The sequence below is a fragment of the Leptidea sinapis genome, chromosome 20 (assembly GCF_905404315.1).
Source record: "Leptidea sinapis chromosome 20, ilLepSina1.1, whole genome shotgun sequence".
Taxonomy (NCBI): Eukaryota; Metazoa; Arthropoda; class Insecta; order Lepidoptera; family Pieridae; genus Leptidea; species Leptidea sinapis.
Window position 1 is genome coordinate 12,634,742 of NC_066284.1, and position 14,177 is coordinate 12,648,918.

Consider the following 14,177-nt stretch of genomic DNA (forward strand, 5'->3'; position numbering starts at 1 on the left):
CAGAGCTTTGGATCCCCAGCATTTTGAGCAGCTCTGCGTTGCACGCGGTCAAATGGGCTCGAGCTGATACCGAGATGCGCCAGACCAGAAATGGTAGCAATACTCCATACGTGACCACTCCTGCGCTTTGTAGAGCGCTAAAATATGTGCCGACTTGAAGTTAGAAATGGCAAAATCCAGTGTTCATTAGAAGTAATGCCACAAATTGGCATACACTTGAACACCCCTACTGCTGTTCCGTTTTGATTAAATTCCATCATTATCCCAGGTCAACGTGCGCCGTGCAATGGACGGATTCGTATGACACTACGCTACTTTTCTCAGCTCACACTGGAACTGAATTCGGCAGATGTTTGCGTTTAAGTATTATTGACAAAAAGAGATTGAATTGTCATTAATAATTTACCATTATTCACTATTACCATAAAAACTAGTTAATCAGTAACTGAAAACAATTATGAGAAAAAAAACATCCTGCGCTAGTTTTAGCAAAACATCACAAACTTATTATTTTACGTTCATACAATTCACAATTCTAGGTAATTAATAGTAATAATTCAAAATCGCTGAGTAAAATTTGGTCCATCGTAGACAGGCCTCGCTTCACCGGTAGATACAGTTTGATTTATGAACGTATTATTTTTAAGTAGTTTGTGAGTATTAGGCTGGATTTCTGAAAGTCTCCCACGCTGTTTCTTCTGCATATCAATTATATGTTGGAAACCTCCAACATTCATTGCTATGCAGATGATAACACTGGTGATGTCGTATACATGGGCCATGCAGGTCTCTCTCGGGGAATCGTCGACCAGTGCCGGGAGAAACTTGTGTCTTCTATCGAGTCCTCTCTTGAGAAGGTCGCGGAATGGGGTAAATTGAACCTTGTCCAATTTAACCCCCAGAAGACTCAAGTTTGCGCGTTTACCACAAAAAAAAACCCCATTTGTCGTATCACCGCTCTTCGACAACACTTCCCTTAAAGCCTCGCCTAGTATCGGAATACTGGGTCTCGAAATCTCGAGCGATTGCCAAATTCTTGGTCATCTGGAGGGCAAAGCCAAATTGGCTTCAATGAAACTGGGCGTCATTAATAGAGCACGACAATACTTCAAGCCGGCCCACATTCTAGCGCTCTACAAAGCGCAGGTCCGGCCACACATGGAGTATTGCTGTCATCTCTAGTCTGGCGCACCCCAGTTCAGTGTCGATCCATTTGACCGCGTGCAACGTAGAGCAGCTCGAATTGTGGGGGACCCAGTGCTCTGTGAACGGCTGGATCACTTGGAGTTGCGTAGAGAAGTCGCTTCATTGTGTGTCTTTTACCGCATTTATCAATCACGGGGAGAGTGTTCCGAAGAGCTGTTTAACCTGGTTCCTGCCGCCGAATTCCACCTTCGCACGACACGTCACAAGTTAGGATATCATCCTCACCATCTGGAAGTGTGGCGGTCCTCCACAGTGCGGTTTTCAAGGAGGTTTCTACCACGTACTACAAAGCTGTGGAATGAGCTTCCTTGTGCGGTGTTTCCGGGACGATACGACATGGGTACCTTCAAAAAAAAAGCGCGTACACCTTCCTTAAAGATCGGCAACGCTCCTGTGATTCCTCTGGTATTGCGGGAGATTGTGGGCGGCGGTGATCACTTAACAACAGGTGTCCCGTACGCTCGTTTGTCCCCCTATTCCAGAAAAAAAAAAGTTTTGATATGTAATAATTCTGTTTTATATTGATAAAACTGACTGCATATTCACAATCTCTGTAATTATTCTATATAGCCTGACTTTTTTTTTGATAATTTAAAACTAGTGGTTTTATAGGGATAGGAATCGTTAATTCATATGGATGCGAAATATAAAAATTTTTGAAATGGTAAATGAAAATAATTTTAAATTCCGCGGCCATCCTCACAGAACAACCACTCTTTATTTATATAAACTTTAATTTATTTACAAATTCTGTTCCTTCTACTTTACATATTCAACGTTATTAAAATACAATAAAACAAAAATAACATAATACATGACAAACTTTACATAAGGGGATAGACTAGTATACCTAGATACAAAATATAACCATGCCTTTAGTGACATCGCGCGGTTAAAACAATTTCGGTCAATGACCCTTATCTTTCTCCTTCACTCAAATGCTTTCGTCAGTTCTCCGTGTCACTCTCACTAAAACCAATGTCGGCATCAGAGACAATGACCGAAAATATTACGCGCGCCTACCATTAGCATCTTTTAGCCCCTTTAAAGTATTTTATAAACGTTAGCGTTCATAACCAACTATTTATACAATACTTCAGTCTGTATTATTGCTTAGACGACTCAAAATATACAAGAAATAAGAACCAGGTTACAATCTTACTACGATAAAACAATTCCTTAATACATAGTTATTTCATGGCGTTTAAGAAGTCTACAATACGTAGAAATGTTAATAAAACGCTAGTTAACTAATTTACAAAGTGCACAACATTCAGTGGGTCAGTCTAATAAAGGTTGGATGGATTTTCTCGATCGAAATATAAGAGCTGCCGAAGAAATTATAAATGTTTATGGCAGTGAAGTTGAATGTACATCAAACTTAAACTAAAGCATAAAATGACACATCACAGATATTCGTACCTACTAATAACCATAGATACATTATGTCATGAGTAGAATCCTTAGGAGTGTACAAGGCAATAAATAGAGCGCGTGCGTTTATTAGTATAGGTATCAAATATAGATTACAACAGACGGACGTGCCAAAGCGTTACTTAAGTCGACAGATCAATTACATATTACAATTGAATTTATTTGTAATTATTAACATTATTCGACAGTCTCGATAACATTTTCCAGAACTTGCATTTAGGTCGCCTTGTTTTTTTTAAATAAATACCACATTATATTAAAATACAAAGTATTGTACGGATAACAAAATCGATTAAGCGCACGCGCTCTAAACTAAAGGATAGAAAAGGTCACACCGGAGTCAATCTAGGACTAATAATTATTATATACAAGAGTTGCTAATAGTCCTCGGTTACAAATCAAAATGGTCGCAGCTTGAAACTTGAGCCGTTATATTTAAATAGGATCACAGTGGAAAGAGTGATTTAAATTTAACAATACATCTAAATGTCTATAAATATAATATACGTAAGAGTTCGCGTTATGGCAAGTTTTCTACAAGTACTATCACGTAAGTTTATGCCTAGAGTGTTCTATGCTCTACGGTTCATAGAAAATTTACTATCTGTACACTGCACGGTCACTAACACTCAAAAATAGATATTTTAGGAATTTAAAAACTCGGCTGCGATACAGTCCTTGGGTTCCCGCCTTGGGGATACACGTCGTAGGAGTTATTAGGCTCCAAATGACAAACTACGTTGTTCTCTCCGTTCAGAACGGCAGCCAACGCCCGCATGTTGTTCTCTTGCGGCTGATGATAGGGATGCATTAACCTTCCACTTTCGTACGCATGCCTTGTATCATACGATCTGTCCAGGGCATCCCATTTGCCATATTTGCCGTAATGCTCTGGGTCGTGATGAAGTCTTTCACCAGGGCTATACGATATTAAAGGACGATGGTCTCCAAAGAATTTGGAGCTCGTCGAACCGTGATGTCCCGGATTCTGCCGACAATTATCCGGTCCGGAGTTATCGTCGGACACATCCGACATCATCGTCTCGTTCCGTTCTATCTCTTCGTAAACCGGATCGTCTTGGATCACTCGAAACTCTTCAGAACCGCGTCGATAGATCCTGCCTTGTTGGGAAGCGATCTCCGAGTAAGTGTGATTCACGTTCTGGCTTCCATGGTGATGATGGTGTTTTCTGCGGTTCTCGTCTTTGTAGTGCTTCCGAAAAATCATCTCTTGACTTCCAGGGGCGTGCTGCGATATGAAGACGTGCGGATTCCTGAAGTCATGATTGTAGCTTCGAGTGGTTTGGTATCCTTGAGGGTAATGCAGGGGACTTTCCTCGTCCTTGATGACGTGTCGAGGGGAGGGAGGGGCATGTGCGGCGTCACATTCGGCGTAAGGTCCGTGGATGTGGTTCTGCTGAAGCTGTCGAGACAACGTGTCGTGGTGGGGAAGAGTCGCGGCGCTCCCGGGGTGGGGCTTAGAAGAAGTGTTCTGTAATTAGAGAAGAAGTAAATACGGAATTCATAGTATAGTTTTGATCTCGTAAGTATTTTGTGCTACTGAGGTATAATAGTCGCAAAATTATAACATCAAAACAGAAGTCGGAAGACGACTAGTCGTATTTATATAAAATAAGGTCTGTTCAGTTTAAATATTTTATGATTATTGTACTAAAAAAATATAGAATTGATATTTAAGTATATAGCGTTATATTTTGCTTATCGGAAATGATATCAGCAGATTTCATAAAGTTGAATTTTACGTACATAATATTGCATTTGATTGCCGGAATTTAGTTATAAGCCATAATTAGTCGAAGACGACGATTAAAAAAAACAGCAGAGGGTATTTTTTTGTTTTAACAAAATATAGCGTTATATAAAAGTAACATAAAATCAAGACAGCTCAATTTTTTAGTTAATTTGAAAACAAATTAATCGTATATTTTTTTTTGTAACTAATTAATTGATTGAAGATTTAATAACCATGTCGATGAATAAATTGTATCTATGTAGTTGTGACATGACTATAATAAAAACAAAAGTGAATCTAGCATAAGTACATATTGACAAACAAATCCTTTTGGTTGTGTTCAAAAATTATTATAATCATAATATAGGCTAAGTGATGTTGACTACATTTGTGATTTGTTAATAAGTAATTGTTTTTAAAAATATGTAAAGAATATAGCTTTAGACTTAGCGCAAAACATGCTCGATTTTTGATGAATAATTGTATCCTACTTGATATGTTATAAACGCAATGCATGAACACAGCTGTGTATGAAATGGCCTAGGGTTTAACTAGAAGGAGGTGGGATGGTGTATTTACAAGTGCTGTTAGATCATGCAATCACGCTAAGTTACCTCATGCAGCATTGGCGAGTACTTAAGTAAGATCTCTTATAAAAAAATACTAACCAAAGTGTTATTATACATATAATAATAATAATTATACATAAATACATATTAACATCCATGACTCGGAAACAAACATTCATATTGATCATATAAATGATTGCACCTACCGGGATTCGAACCCGGGACCTCTAAAGCTCAGTAGGCAGGGTCACTAACCACTGTGCTGTAGGGGTCGTCATATAAACTAAAGATAAAATGAACACAATAATAGGAAACAGGAGAAATTAAATATAATGTTTATCAATTTATTATGAAATAATAAATTTATAATTGAGATCTTACAAAAGTGTAAGTGATCACTCTAATAGTGCTACGCCATCCCCTCACCTTCCAAGCATTGTTTCCAGCATTCGCCATTAAAGCCCAGTCGTTCGCGCCAATAGACGCCGCCATTTTGTTTGAATAACAAGATGGCGACCGAGATCGAAGATTCTGGTAATCGCTCGGTACGTCAATATTGTTTCTGTAGCTGTGCATCGACGCTATACTTTGAGTATGCGACGAGCTATGCGGTATGTTTTGCGGCGTTGGAGTACGCGCATTTCTTATATCGTCGTTCGGAACGTATATTGGTGCCGTCGGTCGTATATTCCATCTTGAATCCGGTTGCAATTTGTAGCTCTGTTTTTATATAATAAACAATAAATACATAAACTTATTATACACTACATATTAGAATACTGTTTTGTATAGTTTAGATGAGGATAGATGTTGAGTGAAGTAGGTGACATACGCATCGTTCTAGAGATAGGATTTCAATTGGATTTTGAATCTCAATTGCATCTACAGATAAACCACAACACCACTATATCGATAAACCCGTGTTAATATTAGTAGAAAGGAAAGCGTTAGTTTTGTTATTAATAATAAAAAAAATCACTTACCGTACACAATCTCCATTACACAAATGTTAGTTACACAGCGTATAACGGAATGTTAACACAAAATTGAGCTGTCTTTTGACCAAGTCAGCCGAGTGGTGGTGGTTTAAATATACCTATCTCTGAACAGTGCGTACGAACCTTGTTGTATGTTCTGTCTGTATCCCGGTGGGTATCGCCCGCTGCCAGAGTTTATCGGATTACGAAGATGCGACATGGGAGCGGCCGGTTCTCTATCAGGAATGTTGTGAGTGAAATTGGAGGCTGTTGCGTTGAGGGTGGGACCGAAATTGCCAGAAGGACCATAATTTTGGTTGTCTTGAGAGTTCCTTCGATTTCTATGAGAATGGTAGCTGTGAGCTGCAGCCGCGGCCGCGAGTGACGCAACAGAGGCGTTGTTGATGACGTTGTTGTTGTTGTGATTGTTGTTGTTGACGACAACATTGAGGTTGTTGATGACTAGATTATTTGTTGTTGACGCTGACACGGATGTGCTCGCTGAGTTCTGTTAAAAGTGATGAGTTCTTGAAAATGTAAAGTCGTGTACGTTTTCTTAAGTTACTTAAAATAAGTGTTAGTTGGTAGTTTATACATATAAATTTAAAACAACAAAACCAAAGTTTTAATTGTACCCCTTTTTCCTAAATACTAACTGTTACTTAATGGTTTCATGAGTTCTAAAATATATACATAATATTATCATATTTGCAATGAGGTAAATAATAACATATGAAAGATATAATAGTTATTGCTAACGTTAACATTTGGGTAGAAAGATTCATGCCAAAACTATAATTTGTCAGCCGCACTATAACCGTCGACAGTTTATTTTAATTAATAGCTAAAACGACCAATCATTGAATCTTCTAAAAAATACTTTTAATTTCGATCAAATAGATTGTGCATGCATAATTGATTTCAATAAAGAATCAGATAAATTTATTTCAGAAAACAATTCAAATACATTAATTTTATATTAACAATAGGAATCAAACAAAACAAATAATAATTATTTTCAAGAGCAGAATGAGAACGTGAACCAAATATGAGGACTTCAGATACAACCGAGTAAAATATCTTTATCTACACCCATGCTTTAAATCCTCTATTAAATATTCTGAAACAGTTAGCTTATTGCCAACATTAAAACACCCAATGTTCTAATAACCATTACATCATCCAAAAGAGTGTTGTAATGTTGTACTGAATTTCATAACAACACTCCAATTTTTTTTTTTCATTCCCTTCATGCTCAAACAGTTTTAACAGACAGCCACATTCTTATTGCTCGATGCGTGGCATCTGTATGAATTTCAAAAAAAGAACATTTTGGTTTACGCGCGTTCTACAAGACCAGAACGTCGCGCGCTGTAAAAAAAGTAGGTTATTCGAATCCCTGCCATTTTTCTTCGATATTTTTATTGTTTTGTTTACAAAAAATTAGCGATTAATTTCCAAAAGAACATAATATTCAAGTGAATTTTAATTATAGCACTATACAAAATGTAAATTACTACTAAAATAAATAATTCTTTCATTAATACTTAGTTTATTTGTATATAATCAGTAATTAATAATATTAGGTTACTACTAGGACTGGCTGTTTTAATGTTAGCAGTAAGCTAACTGTTTCAGAATCTTTTAGAGGATTTATATTTTGGGTGTAGATAAAGTCTTGTATGCAACTATTGATAATTAGGTATTAAAACACTCATGTGATACTATTATCACACTCGGCTTCGCCTTGTGAGATAAATCCACATTCGTGTTTTAATACCCCTTATTACACAACAGTTACATAAATAACTATTACTAAGAATTCGAGAGCCGGTTATACTGTGATTACTACTGAACCGATCGGAATAATACTAAATACCATAAGATGCAGCGTGTTTCGGACACTGCTTTAGTATATGATATGTTGGTGATAACTTATCTAAACAGAATCTATATTTTACTGACTTAAAATTAACTATTATTATATTCGCAATACAAATAATTCAGTAAATGATATGTAATTACATATGACAATTGATACAATGAGCGGGCGCGGGGTACTTGCTTTACACCACAGTAGCCAGACGGGATTGGTTGTTTGTGATTTGTTGCTTTAATTAGTAATTACGAAATATACAAAAACTAACAAAAAATTTATTATCCAGTTTGGTCGAAAATTACACTAATTAAATATACCTATTTTATCTTTTTACTACCATCTCTGAAATGTTGAGCTTCAGTTATAAAAGTGGCAAAAAAAATCATTGCCATCTCTTTTAAATCAATATTAAGAGTTTCATTCTATAACATTATATTAAATTTATGCAATGCATGCAAAGTCAAACAATAAAGTACTCAAACGTTTCGATTGACTGTACTGTGGAAGTTCATAAAAAGAAATATTTAGATCAGAAATCGTATTTGACCAATTACGATATTATGTTGTGAACGTTATAGGTAACGATTGGTCAGGACCAATGAGCATTCAGAGCCCCTCGCCAGCTCACATCAATTGGATGATTGAATTGTTTTGCATTGCAAATATACAGGTATTAGAAGTATACTGGGTTATCAGGTCGATGAATTTAGAAGACACAACGGTAGTTTTCCAATTACAGCACTAAAGCGTATTCAGCGGCATAATTTTTAACGTTGAATGTTCCAACTACAGTAACACTTCGCACCATCGTGTACTCTCCATTACTGCATTCGCGTGATGCGAGTAATTGATAGCAACTCTCAAATTTTAAAGGATTAAAACGCATGTAATTGTAACTGTGTTTTGACATTACATTTTTGCGTGAAAGTTACATAATAAAAGTTTTATATAATAATTTTGAAATAATAAAAGTTTTCCAGACTGATGACTAGACTATTAATATTATTAATGCAGCATTAAGCGATGTAATTGTAAAACTACCGGGATCTTTACCAGATATAGTTTAATATTACACCCCTATATATATATATATATTAACATCTTAAGACATTTTTGGGTAGAATTTGAAGTCTTTTATAAATTAAATTTGATTTTAATTATATTGCAAGCCAGTTAAGAATACTTACAGAGACATCCCGAGGATCCACTACATCATCCGTGTCGACTGTGCTCTGGTGGTACCTCCGACTCTTGACGGAGCCCTGCCTGGTATCCACGTGGTTGGATGAAGAAGCCGTGGGCGCGTTGTGGGCAAGAGGCTGGGAGCTCTGCGCGAAGTAGAGACAGCAAGAGAGCCACGGGTGACGCCTTCCGAGACGAGCGCACTCTTTCTGGAACTTTTTACGAAAAATTTTTAAGATTTACTGCCAAAATTAATACAGCGAAAGTAGAATAAGCCTGAGTCGAGTTACTCCGTATTTTTTAGGGTCCTGTTTATGCTTTTACAAGAAGATTCCAGACAATGTTCAAAACAAATATATTACGAAATTCAAAAGAACTGTTAAAAAACGTTAGTGTGGTATAGGTTTGAGTGTTAAGATTAAATATAATATAAATGACTTTTTTAATGATACCACAGAAATAAAATGAGCGACCGCCCTCAGGCTATTAAATAATAAAAAAGAAGCCCGCTGAGTTTATTGCGCCCGTTCTTCTCATGTGTGAGGCATACTTTTTTAGAATGCGGAATAGTAGTTTTTGTCTTTCAATAAGTGATCATATCCTATTTTGAATAAAAATATTTGAATTTGAAAGTACCTGTACCTGTTTCACAATTCACAGAAATAATAAAAATTACAGTTTTTATTATTTCTGTGAATTGTGAAACAGTTAAATGTCGAATTGTTAAATAGTATGTTATTTTAGGTAATATCCCTTACTTCTGGGATAAACAATAATAATAAAATATTTTATTTGCAGCTGAAAATCACAAAATATAAAACAATTCTTAAATTAAATTAAAATTAAAACATACCGTACTTATTAAAAATACTAGGTACTTTAGCCACAAATAAGCTCAAGCGCGAAATATAATGGCATATATATTATGATTGTGATTAAAAATGATTTATTAATAAATGTAAAAATTTAATTTATACCAAAATTAGACTCGAATCCGCGCCTCTCAGATTCCGTTCGAGTGCTCTTACCAACTGCGTCAACCGTCCGAGTGACACATCGATCATCTTGGCATGCCTTGTACAACTCTCAGTTTGTTCAGTGCTCGGACGGAACCGCGGAGAGGAGCGGGTTTGAGTCCCGCTCGTCTCGTTCGTAAATTTTGGTATAAATAAATTTGTATAGTTCTTTTTTATATATATTACGCAACTCCAAGCCCTTTGAAAGGCCCACTACAAAAATCACTATTTATATTTCTCTGTAATTATGCAGGATATAATTTAGGCTATTTCTGTCCCTTGAATAGAATTACCAGGGAATATAATAGTCATCACGATGAAGTCGACATATTTGATCACAACTTACATAAATTTAAAAAATATATTAAAACGGTTCTTTCAAGGGAGGGATGACCTCAATCGTTATTTTTCGATAATATTTTGCGTAAATTTATATTAAGATTGTATTCGTAGATATATAATATATTATAGTTCTTATATTATTTTGAGGCTTAATTTAATTGAATAGCATGTCATTTTCGCCTATAATTGAGGTATCACTTAGGTACCATGTGAATGTTATTGTTTTTGTATTATACTGTGTTAAAAAACTAAGTTGATTAGTTTTAACTCAAATTTTTTTTTAACGAGATATCACGGAACATGTAAATGGCTTATTACTATTACATTATATGGAGTCATATTGGAGGAGATGCTTAGTTTTTTTTCTCAGGCGAACGTAAGATTAAGTAAATTAACTAGGAAATTAATATGTCGACCATTCAAAGTGGTACGTCTAACGGCCGCTTTCAATACTCAATCGAAATTGTAAATTTGTGATGTCATATTGATATTTAATTCCACAACCTGCTTTTGGTATTTCAATCACCGATATATAGATATTTTCAATCCATCTATGGAGTGTATGAATGTGACAGATAAGAGATTTATATACGGATAAATAAAGATTATTTTAAGTTTGATAAATATACTTACAATTTCGTTCTGCAAACAATGGAAGATAAATATAAAGAGTCCCTGTAATGAGTTGAGTATCGTGAACGCGTACGCCACGCCTACAGACTGCTCGTTGATGTACAGCAGGCCGAACGTCCAGGTGAGGCCTAGCAAGAAGGCTAGCACCACGGAACTGTTCAGCCATACCCTGGAATAGTGATTGTCGTTACGTTAGTCTACGCTAGGTGAGCTCGGGAATAACTGGACGGTGGTTGAGCTTCGAGTACTGCGGAAATTTACAAAATATCCACCCTTAACGAATCTTATATTCAATTATGTATGTTAATTTAAATTCTTCGATAATTTATACGTCAAGATAGAGCCTCTAGAGAGAGCCACAGTTATTACTTTAGTGTGCGTGACAAGCTACGTCTCTCACTCGCGATTTGTATTAGTGTGCGTGCATTGCTAAAAAGACAGGTTAACTGTCAACCTAAATTTTTTCGACGTTATCACAGCTGTCACAGTCTATCTAGACGTATAAATAATATTTTATGTAAATATATTAGGAAAAATAAGATGAAGTTTTAATTAACATTCATAATACATAAGTATTTATATATTGTAATAAGTCTGTGTGTTTTTCTTTAAGTCGTTTTATAATTTTACTTAGGTACAGCTTGTGTATTTGTGTCAGATTTAACATAAAATTAAAAAACTGTTGTACATAAATACTGATCATTAACATTAAAACTGGAATGCTCTTCAACACCGTACCTTTACTGATTACTTGGTAGCCTACCTCAACCTGACATTGGCTCAGTTGTGGTGACCTTTCCACAAAAGCCACAATATAAAGAATAGAATAGAATAGATCTAACTTTCAAGTACCCTCACTCCTGGGACTAATAATACATTCTAATTCTCGTTTTGTTACAAGAATAGGGCAACAAGTTACACTTGCCACCGCTACGTCACCGAGGCACTTTGAGGACTACGATAAACTAGTATATTAAAATGTTAATTGCAATTTACCTTATTTTGTATAATTTAGAGTTCTCCTTGGCTTTGATGGAAACAGTCGAATGATTGCACATCATGTATATAACCATGCTTAGACATATCCAGTTCGCCTGAAAAAAAAATACCTCTATTTTAGCAAATTTATTTTATCATGCAAGTTAAGAGAGGGACTTCTAAAACTATACTTCATTCTACCTACTAATACTAAATATAATATGCTATTGAGCGTGAAAAATTAAATCTTCATAAAAAGCAAAAGGTAATGCAGTGGGCTCCTTTGCATGAGATGCCGGCTAGATTATGGGTACCACAACGGCGTCTTTTTCACCGTTCCGTGAAGCAGTAATGTGTAAAAATTCTTGTGTTTCGGTCTGAAGGGCGTCGTAGCAAGTGACATTACTGGGCAAATGAGACTTAACATCTTATGTCTCAAGGTGACGAGCGCAATTGTAGTGCTACTCAGACTTTTTCAAGAATTCTGTGCGGCACTGCATTGTAATGGGCAGGGTGTATCAATAACCATCAGCCAAACGTCCCAGTCATCTCGTCGCTTACCGTCAAACGACAATGATCAAAATCTAATCTGTCTGTCGCTTTCTCTTTATTTAAATAATAATTTTGAGAGTACTTAACTTTCTTAAATTAGTGTGATATTGAACAAGAAAAATTAGGGTTTTTAAACTATTTAGGAACTTACGAGTAGCACAACAGCGACGGGTCCCACAAAGCTGATAACAAAGTATCTGTCGGTGGACAACCAGCAGTGAGTGGGAGTGCCGTACCCTGGCGGATATGCAGCTGCGGAGACCAGAACCACCACCGCTGGAGACAGGTAGGCCCCAATGCAGTACCAACGAGCTCTAGGTCGCTCGGGTTCGAATACCTCTACCAACATTGCGTATAGGTGGAAACCTGAAATTGATGATATTGTAATTATTTTCTCAGAATCATAAAAAAAAAAAATGAAATAAACAATTTAAGCAAAACGAATTAGCTAGAAACTGCGACAATCATAATGTTAAAACGAATAACAAATATAAACTTTTATAGGGCGATGTACATGCTTGTACAACGTGATCCCAGAAAATGTACAAAACAAATGTTTTACCAAACACAAAAGACGTGCGAAAAAACGTTTGTGTGGTAAATGTTACTATAACATTTTAATTTTCATAATGATACTACACAGGAAATAGAGAGAACGCCCTCAGCCCACAGTTATATTGTACGATACAACCACATAATATTGTAACTAAATTAAGAAAAAAAAGTTGATTTATGGCAGTATATGCGATGTTCGACTTCGTTTAGGTCGTCGGAATGCTCTAATACAAATGTTGGTAGAAGAAATATCATTGCTGATTCAGATTATAGTAAACTATTATGTTCATAGGTCTTGGTATTAGATTTTACAATAAAATAGCAGGCAGTACACTAGGACTGTGCAGTCAGTCGTAGTATAAAACCAAATTCAACAAATATATAAATACTATAGTAGTTTATATAGAGGATAATAATGCATGGTTCTTGTCTGGTTCTGCGCAGGTCACCTAAAATTTTATAATATCATATTAAAAAGTTGGTTGTTATATGATTTAAAAGATGAACTAGGAGTTTCTTACAAGTTCTTCTCTCCATGTCATAGCCCCTTTACGAACAGATTTAGCTTCATGACGTTTACCAACCGTTGTTGCAATAAGTTATCTTATTGTCACCCCCTATAGTAAATAAATATATTTCTATTTTCTGTACAACACTTTGAATTAAGAAAATGATTAACAAACCTTCCAGAAACATCCAAGCGAAGGCTGCCAAGAAGAAATAGTGTAAGAGGCCGGCAATGACCCCACAGACTATCCTGTCTTGTGTTTGATCAATGCCACACATAAACACAACCTCGGCTATCAGCAGGCAAACACACAGGTTTTTGTGTATCAGCACTCTGTCCGACTGGAAAAAAAATTAAAGATAAAAATACACTTTTTTATTTCAGGAAAAATTAGTCTTATACAGAATTTAGAAATCTCATGTAATATAATATGTATTACTTGTGTATGCATTGATTTTTATCAAAAAAAATAACATTGTGATTTCATGCGATCACCAAGGCAATCTAATTATTTAAAACATAAACTATTTTTAATATAAGTAGGGACTGAATAAATTGACTGATTTTGTATTACATGGATCTCACAACTTTTT

General features: G+C 35.7%; 1 protein-coding gene across 4 annotated transcripts in view; it reads right to left on the minus strand.

The window, feature by feature from the left end:
* Positions 1-1,884: 1,884 nt before the first annotated feature.
* LOC126970076 (latrophilin Cirl) overlaps positions 1,885-14,177 on the minus strand; it is a 335,802-nt gene continuing 323,509 nt past the window's right edge. For 2 of the 4 annotated variants that reach the window (XM_050815747.1, XM_050815748.1), the window contains exons 18-24: positions 13,760-13,925; positions 12,673-12,887; positions 11,988-12,085; positions 10,992-11,160; positions 9,006-9,215; positions 5,389-5,682; positions 1,885-4,132 (exon numbers count right to left, since the gene is read on the minus strand). In XM_050815747.1, the coding sequence (XP_050671704.1) occupies positions 3,293-4,132; positions 5,389-5,682; positions 9,006-9,215; positions 10,992-11,160; positions 11,988-12,085; positions 12,673-12,887; positions 13,760-13,925 (1,992 nt within the window). In that variant the 3' untranslated portion in view covers positions 1,885-3,292. Of the gene's footprint in view, positions 4,133-5,388; positions 5,683-6,083; positions 6,448-9,005; positions 9,216-10,991; positions 11,161-11,987; positions 12,086-12,672; positions 12,888-13,759; positions 13,926-14,177 lie in introns of all 4 variants that reach the window. The other 2 variants (XM_050815750.1, XM_050815749.1) reach the window with 2 other exon arrangements.